Source organism: Caretta caretta, chromosome 8 (assembly GCF_965140235.1).
Source record: "Caretta caretta isolate rCarCar2 chromosome 8, rCarCar1.hap1, whole genome shotgun sequence".
In the NCBI taxonomy this organism is placed as follows: domain Eukaryota; kingdom Metazoa; phylum Chordata; order Testudines; family Cheloniidae; genus Caretta; species Caretta caretta.
Window position 1 is genome coordinate 92,302,040 of NC_134213.1, and position 12,734 is coordinate 92,314,773.

General features: G+C 41.3%; 1 protein-coding gene across 6 annotated transcripts in view; it reads right to left on the reverse strand.

The window, feature by feature from the left end:
- The window catches only part of PATJ (PATJ crumbs cell polarity complex component), a 211,293-nt gene that overhangs the window by 15,901 nt on the left and 182,658 nt on the right, over positions 1-12,734 (reverse strand). For 4 of the 6 annotated variants that reach the window (XM_048861224.2, XM_048861228.2, XM_048861226.2 and 1 more), the window contains 6 exons: positions 11,562-11,755; positions 9,552-9,699; positions 8,026-8,112; positions 2,994-3,111; positions 1,625-1,665; positions 1,055-1,177 (listed from right to left, as the gene is read on the reverse strand). In XM_048861224.2, coding sequence (XP_048717181.2) covers positions 1,055-1,177; positions 1,625-1,665; positions 2,994-3,111; positions 8,026-8,112; positions 9,552-9,699; positions 11,562-11,755 — 711 coding nt within the window. The remainder of the gene's footprint in view (positions 1-1,054; positions 1,178-1,624; positions 1,666-2,993; positions 3,112-8,025; positions 8,113-9,551; positions 9,700-11,561; positions 11,756-12,734) is intronic. The other 2 variants (XM_048861229.2, XM_048861225.2) reach the window with 1 other exon arrangement.

A 12,734-nucleotide genomic window follows, 5' to 3' on the forward strand; every position in this document is an offset into this window, starting at 1 on the left:
AATAAATTACCAAAATAATTATGCTTATATTGTGTTACTTTGACAAATAAAATATGCAGCATTTTGTAGAATTTTAAAATATTGTGCACAGAATTTTTAAATTTTCTGATGCAGAATTCCCGCAGGAGCAGATCATCTAGTCTGACCTCCTGTATAATAATGTAGGATTTCCCTGAAATAGTTATTTCAACTAGCGTATATCTTTTAGAAAAACATTCAGTCTTGATTTAAGAATTGCAAGTGATGGAGAATCCACCACAACTTTGAAAAGTTGTTCCAATGGTTAGTTATGCTTCATTGTTAAAATTTTACATCTTATTTCCAGTCTGAATTAGTCTAGCTTCAACTTCCAGCCATTGGATCTTGTTATATTTTTGTTTGCTAGACTGAAGAGCCCATTACCTAATTTTAGTAGGTACTTATAGACTGCAATCATTCTAATAACGATAGTTATCCTGAAAGTCTACCCACTAATCGCAGGATGTTCAGCACAATAGTTCATCAAAAACTGAAACATAATAGCAACAGTCTTTCGAATTTACCTTATAAAAGCCAAGTGGCAATAGGGAAAGTGTAATTTTATTTAGCTTTGGCACCTGAAAAAGTCAGTTTCAATTTAAAATCAGCTACTTGTTGCCAGAGTTTTTGTTTTGTATAAGATCTAAGGAGTGCCCCAACTGTTGTCCATGGACCACCTATGGCCTGTGAAGCAACTGACTCTGATCCTTGCAGAGCTGACTGGTCATGTAGTGCTGACTTTCCCCTCTGTTCCCAGCTACTGGACTGCAATAAGAGACTGTTGCAAATACATTTAAATACTTCCTTAATGTTACATTTTCACATAGACAATCAATGTAATTGTCACGGGAAAGTACTGCACTCAGCAGCAGTAGGCACAGGCTGTCTCTGATCACGAATGGGAGAGGAGGGGGGTCTAAGTGCCTATCCAGGAGTGATCCACACTTACAAATGTTTGAGAACTCTCCTTCTAAATGAGCACCAGATAAAATAGTGACTAACAGAGGAGGCTATCTATAGTCCTCCTTCAACTTACTTTGAGCCTTTGGGTACGTGCTGCTACTCCACTGGCTTGAATCATGGCGATAAAGATTGGAACATCTCCTAATGGGCTTCCCTTCCCTCCTGCTATACTGATACCAAGGGCATCATTTGGTCCCTAAAAGGAAGAAACATATCATAACCATTCACAGTGTAACAATCTATAGCTCTGTGTGTGTGTGCGCGTGAGTGAGTATGTGTATGTCTATATATAGTCCCCATCTGCACTCAGTGATTCAAGACAACAGTTCTGTTAGGTGACAGCCTGGTCCTTTATATATTACTATGGGACTTACTATAACCAGCCACATTGTACTCATTGTACAGAGAACTATGCTCGGTAGCAGGTGTTTGCAGGATAGGGTCCCAAGCCTGTAAAAGAAACAGATACCCAGGCAGGCTGGACATATTTAATTCAGTAACACCACCTCACATATACAGCTATAAATAAAACCATAAAGTGCCAACACCAATTAAATAATAATGGAATTTTGCATGCCAAAAAGTAGTGAAAAATTAACAGCTTTCGTTGGAGACAACACCTTTCAGAAAATAACTCACTGACCCTCATTATCTCCACAGTTCTCAGGTCCATATCTACTCCTACTAAAAAAGAAACAAACAATTAGCTTCTGTAATTAAGAGATAACATAATTAAGAGATAACACTGTCAGGTGACAATGGTCTCTGGCTGACTAGCCAAAGTTATCACTGAGCAGAAGCAGAGCCCTTTTGGGCGCTGATCATGTGACAAGGACAGGATTTCTGTTTCACCAAGTGATAAACATGGATACAATCACTCTATTTGATAGATGCCATTGTGCAATCCACATAAACATGGATACAATCACTCTATTTGATAGATGCCATTGTGCAATCCACCGTACGCAGCAGTTGCTCACATAATCTATTGAATGGCAGTGTTTTGTTGGCCTAGGGAATATAGACCTATTGTGTGTTGCACTCAATTAAAGATCAGCTTATTATTCATAAATCACAGTGTCCCCACCACAAAGGGTACTGTATATGTCTGGTTTATGCCTGCTAAAGTTCTATTGATTTCCTTTTCTAATTTGTGCTGTATTAGTAAATAATAGACATCAAGTTAATCAGTCTGGCTGGCACAGATTCCTCGTGGTACACAACTAGCTACAGCGCAAGCTAAAAAGCACTAAAATTATATGAAAGAATTGGAGATCGTCTAGAAGCAAAAAATATGAAACTGGAGCTAAATGGCCTCAAAGTTTGAGTATTCAGATCCAGAGTTTTGACAGGTAAGTCTCTAGAAAGGATCTCTCAGTAACTGCTACTGTGAAACCTATCAGTAACTGTGTTGGCTTTAATTAAAATATATCAGATATGTTTCTGAAGATCAATGGTATCAGTTTCTTTCAAGAATTAATGATTTTGATTAATATATAGAAGTACTTTTCTCTACAGATTATATGTATATTATATTGCACATACATACAGTACAGAATGGTACTATGGGTTATAAAGGTTCTCTCAGCCTGAGTTTGGGATCGGCACACTGCTAATGAGTTGCAAAGATGGAAGTGAATTATGGAAGGCATGGCAAACAAATGGCAATATTTCAGGCCCTCTCAGGGATAAAGGTAAGTGATATTAACACAGGAAAGAATCTTGCCTATTCTGGACCTCAGGTTAGGGAAACTGGGGAGGAGAGTGGGAAGTCTATATTTAGAGAAGAAGGAAACATTTCTCTGGAAATTTACTTTAAAGTAATGGCATTTGCTGGAAGCTGCTCAGGGGGTTTGGAATGTCAGAATAAATCTTGTGGGAGATGGATAAGGAAACCAGATTCAGCTAATACAAGACTTTATTTTTAAACCAGCATAACAGAGGTTCGTATCTTTGAGGAATAACACACACACACACACACCGTGATTTTGGCATCTCTCTCTAGTTTGTACCTGAATTTCTCTGAGATGCATCTGCCGACAGCCTCTTGGTGCTGACAAAGTTCTGTAAGGTAGTGATGACTGGAGCCAGTGCAGGATAAAAGTGACTATGCATGCTGTGTTGGTTCACCTGAAAATAAAGATAAAACCAGTAATTGTGGGGCAAATCAAATGCTATAGCCCCAGGTTTGTTCTTCTAGAAGTGAGGGCCCATCTGTACCAAAGAAGTGAAACTAGAGATAGGTTCGATGGCTTTCAGACTGGAGAGTTCCTGCATCCACAGGGCTTCTGTGCTGGAAATTCAGGCATCTATCTACTCCACATTCCTCTCCAAAGTGGTCTATCATCCCCGGTCATACGCGCAATACTGGACTTAGTTATAAAGGGCCAGATTACATTTCTTAGATACACCTATGGTGGGGACCACCCAGACGCTGATCTGATCCTGGCCCCATAGAAGTGGGGATCAGACACCTCCATGGCACAGTTCCATTTGTCTCTGGGACTGCGTGTGAGGATGGATGAGAGGGATGGTGCATTTTCCACTGGCAGCCTGCGGGGATTCTGCAGGTGAGTTAGTACAGCCAGAGGGGACATCAGTTTTGATACCGAGCCTCTTTTGTGCTGGTGAATCCCCCCCTCAAAGGAGTGTTCCCATGGCTGCTGCAGGTAGGAAAAGCAACACAGTCATGCTGCTAGGGAGCTGTAGAAGGCTATAGCTCGGGGTGGCCACACTTACTGACCCTTTGAGCTGCATACGATAATCTTCAGAAGTTCGAGAGCCAGGTGCACCTGCCGGGGTGCAGGGCTTCAGCTCCACGGGGCATGCCGGCTGGGGTTTGCGGCTTCTGCCCTGAGGGAGGCACCTGTCAGGGCTTCAGCCCTGTTCCTGCTGAAACAGAAGCCCTGAGCTCCCCAACACCCAACTCTGGAAGGTGGAGAATGGGGGGAGAAGAGGGGTGGGGCGCTCTGCAAGCCGCACTTCAATTGTAAAAGAGCCGCATGTGGCTCACAAGCCGCTGTTTGGCCACCCCTGCTATACCCACTGCAGAGGCTTCTGGATGTACGACCCTGTGCCCTTCCGCAGATCCCCAAGATTCAGAGATCTCCGAAGATCCATGAATTCTGGCGGCCAGATGCGACTACCTCTGTAGTGGAGCATGTTACATTTTGCTTCCACTCCACTGAAGGAATTTGGGGAAAAAAAATCTGTGGATTTTCATGGAATTTCCCTGCCTCAGGATTCTGCCAGAGGATTTTCTGTGGAAGGGATGGATTATGGGGCTCATGTTTGGGGACTACATAAAGAGTGCTCAGCTTCCATGTTGAACAAAAAGTTTCTAGCCCTGTGCATTGCAAAGATAGCCGGGAAAATGCAAATATATATAGTCTGAATTAGGGACGTACGGAACAGCTGCAGGGCTCTAACTTCTGCAGCCGGACGCTGTGGGGTGGTGGGGACCAAAACCTCCTCTCTCCCCACAGACACTTTTTTCACGGTAGGAGTCAATGACCTTTGGATTGTATCCCACAAATCATCTTGCTGAACTTCCCCAAAATTCTCAGTCTGGCCCTGTGCACAAGCGGTTGGGGCAGGAATCGTAAATGCTTTTGGATGGGTGGGGAGTTATTTTGTGGGCCCATCTAAACTCTTAAACCTCATCAATCATAGATTCTCTTCCCTGGGACAACCTGCTGAGGGATTTGTTAGCTAAGGCTAGGATAAATCCACCCCAAGGCCTGGATTTGTATCCAGCGAGGGAGACTATATTTTATGCTACTGCCAGTGGCTTTAATGAGTAACTCTCTAATCCATGGGACAGCCCTACTACCTGAGAGACCCTCTCATGCGGGTGTACTATATTAAAGAATTAGACTGTGAAAGCAGAAAGGAACAGCAAGGGGGCTGGACCAATAAGATTAAAGTTGAGTTTGATGATGGTAGAGAGAAGCAGAGGATCATAAATAGATACTTTTATTTTGAGTACAGGTTCAATCCATGGGTATAGAAAAAGGACAGAATGAGATAGAAAAGTAAGTGGGACAAAGGGCACGCTTGTTGTTTGGATAACTGGAACTAGGTGAGTGACAAGCCATTTAATGTACTATTCATTTCTATCCAAATCTAGGAACAGAGGAGTTCCAACCCGTGTGGATATTTTCTACAGCTTTTCATCCATCCCTACTTTAATCCCAGCGGCCAAACTGCAGCCATGCTTGCTTTGCACCAAAGAAACATTTCTAGTCAAATAGATTTTCAAGCCACAAAGTGCTAATAAAATTTCTGGGGAATCAGGATTAGTGTTCCTTAGAGTGTACGGAGAACTCATTAGCACAAGCTCTCTGCTCTCTGGAGAGCTCCATGGACTAGTCTGGAATAAAGCTCAGAAATAAATGCATGGGGTCAGACAAGTTTCTATTGAATAGTTCAGAGTGAGGCAAATCTTAGTTATGCAGTACAAACAAGGCACATATGCTTATGCAGTGAGAAGGGGACATGTACTGCAGAGTACCATTAAATGGAAACAAAAAAGAGTGATAAATGGATTGTCACCAAAAAATCTGTGTTTACCTATGGAATTACATTCATTGCTGTGTGGTTTTATAAAGCTACAACATCATCTGAAAATCTTTTCTTTATAGTACCACAATTTACAGTAACTTAAGAACTGTTTGCCCAATCACCAAATTTAAATGTTTCGACTATTGGGCTAACGTAGAACATTTTAAAAATGTTGATCCACATAGTGCTTACAAAGTTAGAGCTTCAACTGATATAAATTGACATAGAATACTTAAACTTTGGTGGATCTATGTGGAAACCCGAGTGGGAGCCAGGTTTTCAAAAATCATTTCTTAGTTCACATACCTCGGTATTTGCAATTGACCAGCTTGCAAAATCCAAGCTTTGAGGCACTTAGAAATTGCGCATGAAAAAAAGTACAAATGTTAAGGCCACTTTGAAAATTTAGCCCTGGATTTCAAGAATCTACTCATCATGCAATTATCAGAACTCAAATCAATTTTCACCCTACTTCTCCCAACTAATACATACTCTATAGGACAGACACTTTCAGTGTCAATAATAGTAATACTTACCAAAACATGGGCATCAAAAACCCCTAAATCCATATGTAGGCACCCAAATAAAAGGACCAGATTTTCAAAGGTGTTGAGTACCTGCAGCTCCTATTGAGTTCAGTGGGATTTGCAAGTATTTCAGAGCACCTCTGAAAATGCCTAAATATGGATTTAGGATCCTAACTTTATACACTGTGTCTGTATGAAAATGTGTCTGTATGGTTACACAATGATACAGCACTTCTCATCTGAGGAACTCAGAGTTTTACATACACCCCTGTCAGGTAAGTATGATCCTCATTTGGGTAAACTGAAACACAAAGATGTTAAATGAGGTTCCCAAGGTCTCAGACAACAACATGTTAGTGGCAGTTACAGGGGTGTGTTGTATACTGCTTAGAGTAGGGTGCTGGGTATCATGGGTTCTATTCCTGGAGGAGTTCCCACTGTGCTTTGCCACCATCATAATTCTATATATTAATTTTGGCTCAAAGCCTGGCAGAGAACTTCAGCCCTTCTTTCTTTGTAGGGAACAGAGGTTTTCAGGAACTCAGGGTAAAATCTTTCAAAAGAGCATAAGTCTCATTTTCAAATTGATCTAGCACTTAGGAGCTTAAGTCCCATTAACTTTCAGTAAGACTCAGATTCCTAAATGTCACTTTTGAAAATGAAACATAGGCTCCTAAGTGGTTATTGAATAAGTACAATTTTCAAATCATCTTCTCTCTTATTGACTTTGGAGATACATCCATCCAGATTTCTAGTTCTACCAGGAGGACCAGCAGAAGTTTTGTTTTGTAGGTCTCTCTAACCTTTCGCATCCACTCCAAGACTCCCCACAATCAACACTTGCTTTCTTGCTGACTGACCCTCATCCACTCCCAGTCTCAGTATTTTTCCCTTTTTCAGCTACACTCTTTAACAATTATGAAGCACAGACAGGCAGTACTGGCTTATTTTCCATGGATCAGATTTTGGGCAACTCCTGTGTGGCTTCACAAAGAGGGCAGAAGGCTGCAAAGAGCTCTCTCCTTTTTTCAGGAGATGATCAAGATCCTGCTAGGAAGCAGAGCCTTTGCTCTCTCCCAGCACACATGTGGATGCTAGTTGCCTGAGAAAGTTGGGGGGTGAGGCTGGGCTTCATACCCCTATGTACTTGCCCATACAGCTGGCTGTGTTCAGAGTAGGAGGCAGTATGCTCCATCTTCAACAGCAATAATATGATCTCAAAGCATTGCCTGGGTGCCCCAGGGAGAAATCTGATTTTCACAATGTAAATACTTTGATGAGTGAGCCAGAGTTCCCAGAAGGAATCTCTGTTATGACCGTAAGTTTTCCTGGTCAAAACAGTATGATTCAGGTGAGACGGCATCCTATAATGCCACTCTCCACTGTTGCATACAGATTTCAGTATTGATGGCAACACCGTTCACAGTGCAAGTGCTAAAACAATTGGACTGGTTGAAAACTGAAGCATTTTCCTTTATTTTGGAAAAAATAAGTGAAGTAGAAAATTGTTCTGTATGTTCTTTGAGTGCAATATTTTGCACACAGCTCTGCTATTATGAGCTAGGCAAAGATACACTTTAGTGTCAAAGTTATTTTGGGTTTACAAAAATAGCTACAGGAACATAGCATTCAGATTCTGGGGGGAGGGCAGGTTTATTAGATGGAAAAGTGATTAAATGTCTGTGGTATGCTCAAGCCAGAGACATGCTGAAAATGAAAGCACTGGCCCATTTCTCTTTTTACTTGCCCAATAGTTAAGTGTAGGATACCTGATTTAAACATCTTGTAGACAGAGATTTACTTAAAACTACTGAAAAAGAACAGTACTGTATAATGATAATTTTAAAACAATAATCCACCTCCCAGCTTCCGTCAGCTGCTCCAGACAGACCCTCATCTACATTCCATGCAGAACGCAATGACTTTATTGTCTATTGATACAATTGTCACTAACCTCACTGCTTTGGGGTGTTTTCCTTGATGATAACCAAGAACCAGCTCTCAGTCTTCCAATCTCTAGGTGCACTAGCCCTTGAGCACACTTGGAATATAATAAAATATAATACATGGTATTTATACAGGGTTACAATATTTCAGCTTTCGGAGATTTACTCACATATATTTTCAGGCCACAATGTTGAAGAAACCATTGAATGTTGAAACCTAAAATCTAATTTTTTATTCCATTTGTTTTATTTGAACAACATAAAAGGCATCCATCCCAGATTCTAGGGACTTCATAGAAAACCTATTGAAATCATTGACTTTCCATTGACTTAATGATCTTTGGTTCAGGCCCTCGATGCCCAGCCACCAATTACACACACAGTCCATAACAAAACCAGTAGCAAACCCCACCCCACATGCCCAACGGAAAACAATACATCAGCAGGAAAAATACCGTAAAACAGAATAAATCTGAATTTAAGATAAGCAGATTCAGTTTAATAACACATCCTCATACCCTTGCTTGCTGATTCCTAGGTGGGCCAAATCTTTGCCTTCATGCAAAGCTTGAATAAAAACTTTGCACAGGGAACCTTCATGGGATCTTGAGGACAGAGTCCTCTCCTCCCAATGTAATTTCAGGTAGATGGCAGAGGTAGCAGGCTATAATAATATTCCCTATGGCCAGAAATAGCATCCACAGTCTTCTGTCCCCTCCTATCTTAACACAGGCATTCTCTCCTTGGCCCATCCACAATGCCCTTTTCCACAGTCCCATGGAGAGTATTGTGCATTTCATAGAATCATAGAATATCAGGGTTGGAAGGGACCTCAGGAGATCATCTAGTCCAACCCCCTGCTCAAAGCAGGATCAATCCCCAATTTTTGCCCCAGATCCCTAAATGGCCCCCTCAAGGATTGAACTCACAACCCTGGGTTTAGCAGGCCAATGCTCAAACCACTGAGCTATCCCTCCCCCCAAAGGGGGGGGGAGCAAAGGAGGGGACAGAGTCTCCTTGAGACATTTGCAGCAAAGGAGGGGACAGAGTCTCCTTGAGCAGGCTTGTCCATGGCCTGGATGTATTTCTGGCCAGGATTTGTCCCCAAGTACTTTAGGGCAACAGCACCAACATGTTAGGAAAGCCTGGGCTAGAACAAATTTTACACTGCAATTCTATGGCTGCTAGGTTAGTGCGAGCAAAACCAAAAGCATCTCCTTCCAATTCAGTTCCACAATATTATGCCTCTCAGCTTTCATAACATTTTCCCATTGCTTGAAATAAATGGTTACATTCTCAAATAAATGCCTAAAGTAATATCTGTATCTTTATTTTGCTACTATGTACTACATAAATATACATGTAAAGCTAAAACTAAATGAATCTCTCAGTGTAATTTCCCTATCAAATTCCTATCTGTCTCGATAATCGGTTTCAGGTTGTCCTGGTTATGTGTAAATAGCACTCCAAGATAATTACCTTGTACACTGTCAGTAACTGCAGTTTTATATCTAGGAATGTATTATGCACTCACCTTGAGGATAGTGGCAACAACCTCTTGTGAGGCATGTCTCATATCCTCCCCATTAACAGACAAGATCTGATCTCCTTGTATTAATCTCCCATCCAGGTCTGCAGCTCCTCCTTTAACAATGTCAGAGACAAACACTCCACTTCCATTTCTGACAATACAAGAAGCATATGGCTAATTACACAATCCACTAGTCTCTGTGAGTGCAATTCAGATTACATGCATTTATGAGACATTAAAAGAAACTTGGGAGCTGAGAAACACTAATTTTAGTTTTGGGAGCTGAGAAAACTAATTTTAGATTACACCTGACCTTCTGAGGTGATCATAAGCTACAGATTTTAAACTCATTAAAATAGTAAACCATGCACTATTTCCCTTTCCCCTTGTGCTATTAGTTCTGGTGCGTACAATCTGTTCAGATAAGAAAAGCATATGCTACTGTAATATAAAAATACTGCCCAGAAACCAAGGCACAATCTGCTAAGCATAGAGTTAGACTATCTCTTGAGATGCTTGGTAAGAACTGGCTTCACTACAGATTTTCTTTTTCTCACACAGGGCTAAATGCTCTCTCTTTTCTGCACCCTTGGAGGGCCCCAAGGCACAGAGAAGAGCACAGAGCACTGCACACAGATTCTTGTAGCTTGAACATGAATTTGTGCACCCTGGGCAGCACAGAGCCCAGCTCTGTGGGATGTCCCATGTACCTGGACCGTAAGGCTTGCGAGAGCATGGTAGAGGTGGGTTAAAACACGAAGGGGACAAGACCAGTCGATCCACCAGCCACAGAACAAGGGAGAATTCCTTCCTCAGTCCCTGAAGAACCCCTTGGTACTTAGCTCCGCTACTTCAGCTTGGTGTGGAGAAAGTAAAGGGCCAAAGAGAGGTGAATACTAACTTCCACTTAATGTATACACTATCTTTTATCCTGAAGGAACCTACCACTTGCTTCACAAACAAAATGGTATATTAATACTAACTATACACAGGGATAATTTAATCTACCACAGAAATTCAGCTAGCTCTGGAGGGTACTGCAACCACCACAGGAGCACGACTAGCAATACTATATAACAGTCTAGCATGAAGGCAGTTGTGGGGAGGACTGGAGAATACCAGATCAGGTTGCAGGAAGCAGAATTAAATTACCCATATGAGAATCTGCTCACACCACCAGGGTTAAACATCTCCACTCTTGTGGAAACTGCCATAGAATCTTTACTAACCACAAGCAGTTGGGATAATTACATGATGGGTCTGGGGTTTTTTTGGCAATAAGAAACAGCAGTTGCTGTGAGTTTTATACACAGAGACTGATCAATGACTTTGTTTGTGCTATAAGTTTTCTCTAGCAATAAAAGACTAATTTAATATACCACAGCTTTGGTATAAACAACTTTAAAAGAAATGCTTTAAAAATACATTAGTAAAAAGCCATGTTTACTTTTAAAACAGCTATTACTGACTGTACCCTTTCTGACTCCGCATTGTGTTCTGACTAGTATTTTATAGTTAATGATTGTAGAGCTCTCTAACTAATCCTCAAAACACTTCCAGGCAGTAGGTAGTACTACTATCCATATTTTAAAACTAGGAAAGCTAATCCAGGTAGGCTAGGATTTGCCAGCTGTCACAGACACAATCAAAGTTGGGAATAAAACACAAGAGCGCTTAACTCTCAGTCCCAATTTTGGTCACTAGACCAGACCCTTCACAGACTGATATTCTTAGTACTATTATGTTATGCTACAAAATGCCAAATGCCAAGGGAAACCACCAACAGCCTTGGGAATAGTGTTATTACATGACATACATGCCACTGTTCTTTCTAGAGGTGTCTACATCAAAACCCCAACTCTGAAAACCCCCAAGGAGAAGTTCAGATACCGACTTTTGTGGCTGGAGCCATTCTTTCAGTATTTCACACTCCATGTAACAGCTACAACTGTTTGCATGGCAAAATAAATTTTCATTTGGAATGCAGTTGTGGTAAAAAACAGAAGTTCTTACCGTTTTCCAACAATGCTTAGACCTAGTCCTCTGCCTGTTTTCTTTTGTAGATCCACATAGAAAATCTCCAAATTCTCTTCATCTTTATAATGAGCTTCATCTCTATAAACAACCAGTTGCACCTTTTGAGGTGTCTGTCTCAAGGCTGTGATAGCTTCTTCATGACTAGCATTCCTCAAATCAACGCCATTAACCTGGAATAACCATCAAACTGTTATTTTTCCTAATTACAGTTATTAATGAGCTTTTCATCTCACAGTATGTATTTATCCCTGTAACAGCTTTGTGTGGCAGGGAAGTATTCTTACTACATTTTACAGAGAGGGAAAGTGAGGCACAGAGCAAGTAAATGACTTGCCCAAAGTCACACAGGAAGTCTGTGGCAGAGGCAGGAACTGGACCCAGCTCAGAAGGATAGCTCAGTGATTTGAGCATTGGCCTGCTAAACCCAGGGTTGTGAGTTCAATCCTTGAAGGGGCCATTTAGGGATCTGGGGCAAAAATTGGGGATTGGTCCTGCTTTGAGCAGGGATTGGACTAGATGACCTCCTGAGGTCCCTTCCAACTCTGATATTCTATGATTGCCTGGGTCCCAGTCTAGTGCCTTAACCACAACACCATCCATCCAGCTACTGTATATTAGCCATTCTTACATTGCCCTATAGTTTACGAATTTGATATGGTTGATTATTGACCTTGTGTATTTCAGTTATGACAACCCTTTCTTGGAAAATATGGGTGCAATAACATCACAAAGAGTAAAGTGACAGAATTACTGCAGAATAATTCCCAACGTTATCTAAAACTTTTTAAGTAGGTTCTAACTTGAGGCTTGATCCCTCAGTCCTTACGCAGGTAAAATTCCTACTGACTAAAACTGACTGCAAGATATGTGGTATTCAGTGATTTGGTATTTGCAGATATCTCCCTTTTATTCACAGAGGTGAATAAAGAAGCCAGCTAGTGAAAAGCAACGGAAAATTTAATTGACATTTTAGTTTGTCATCCTGAGCGGAGGTGACTGGAATAGCCCACTGTGGGAAAACTCATACCTGCAAATATCCATAGACAAAAACCCACCACCTACCACAACTTCAGGCCAAAATTTTCAAACTTGAGTGCCGAGGCACTACAACTGATCTTTTAAGGTGCTGAGCACCATTTTCTGAGGACC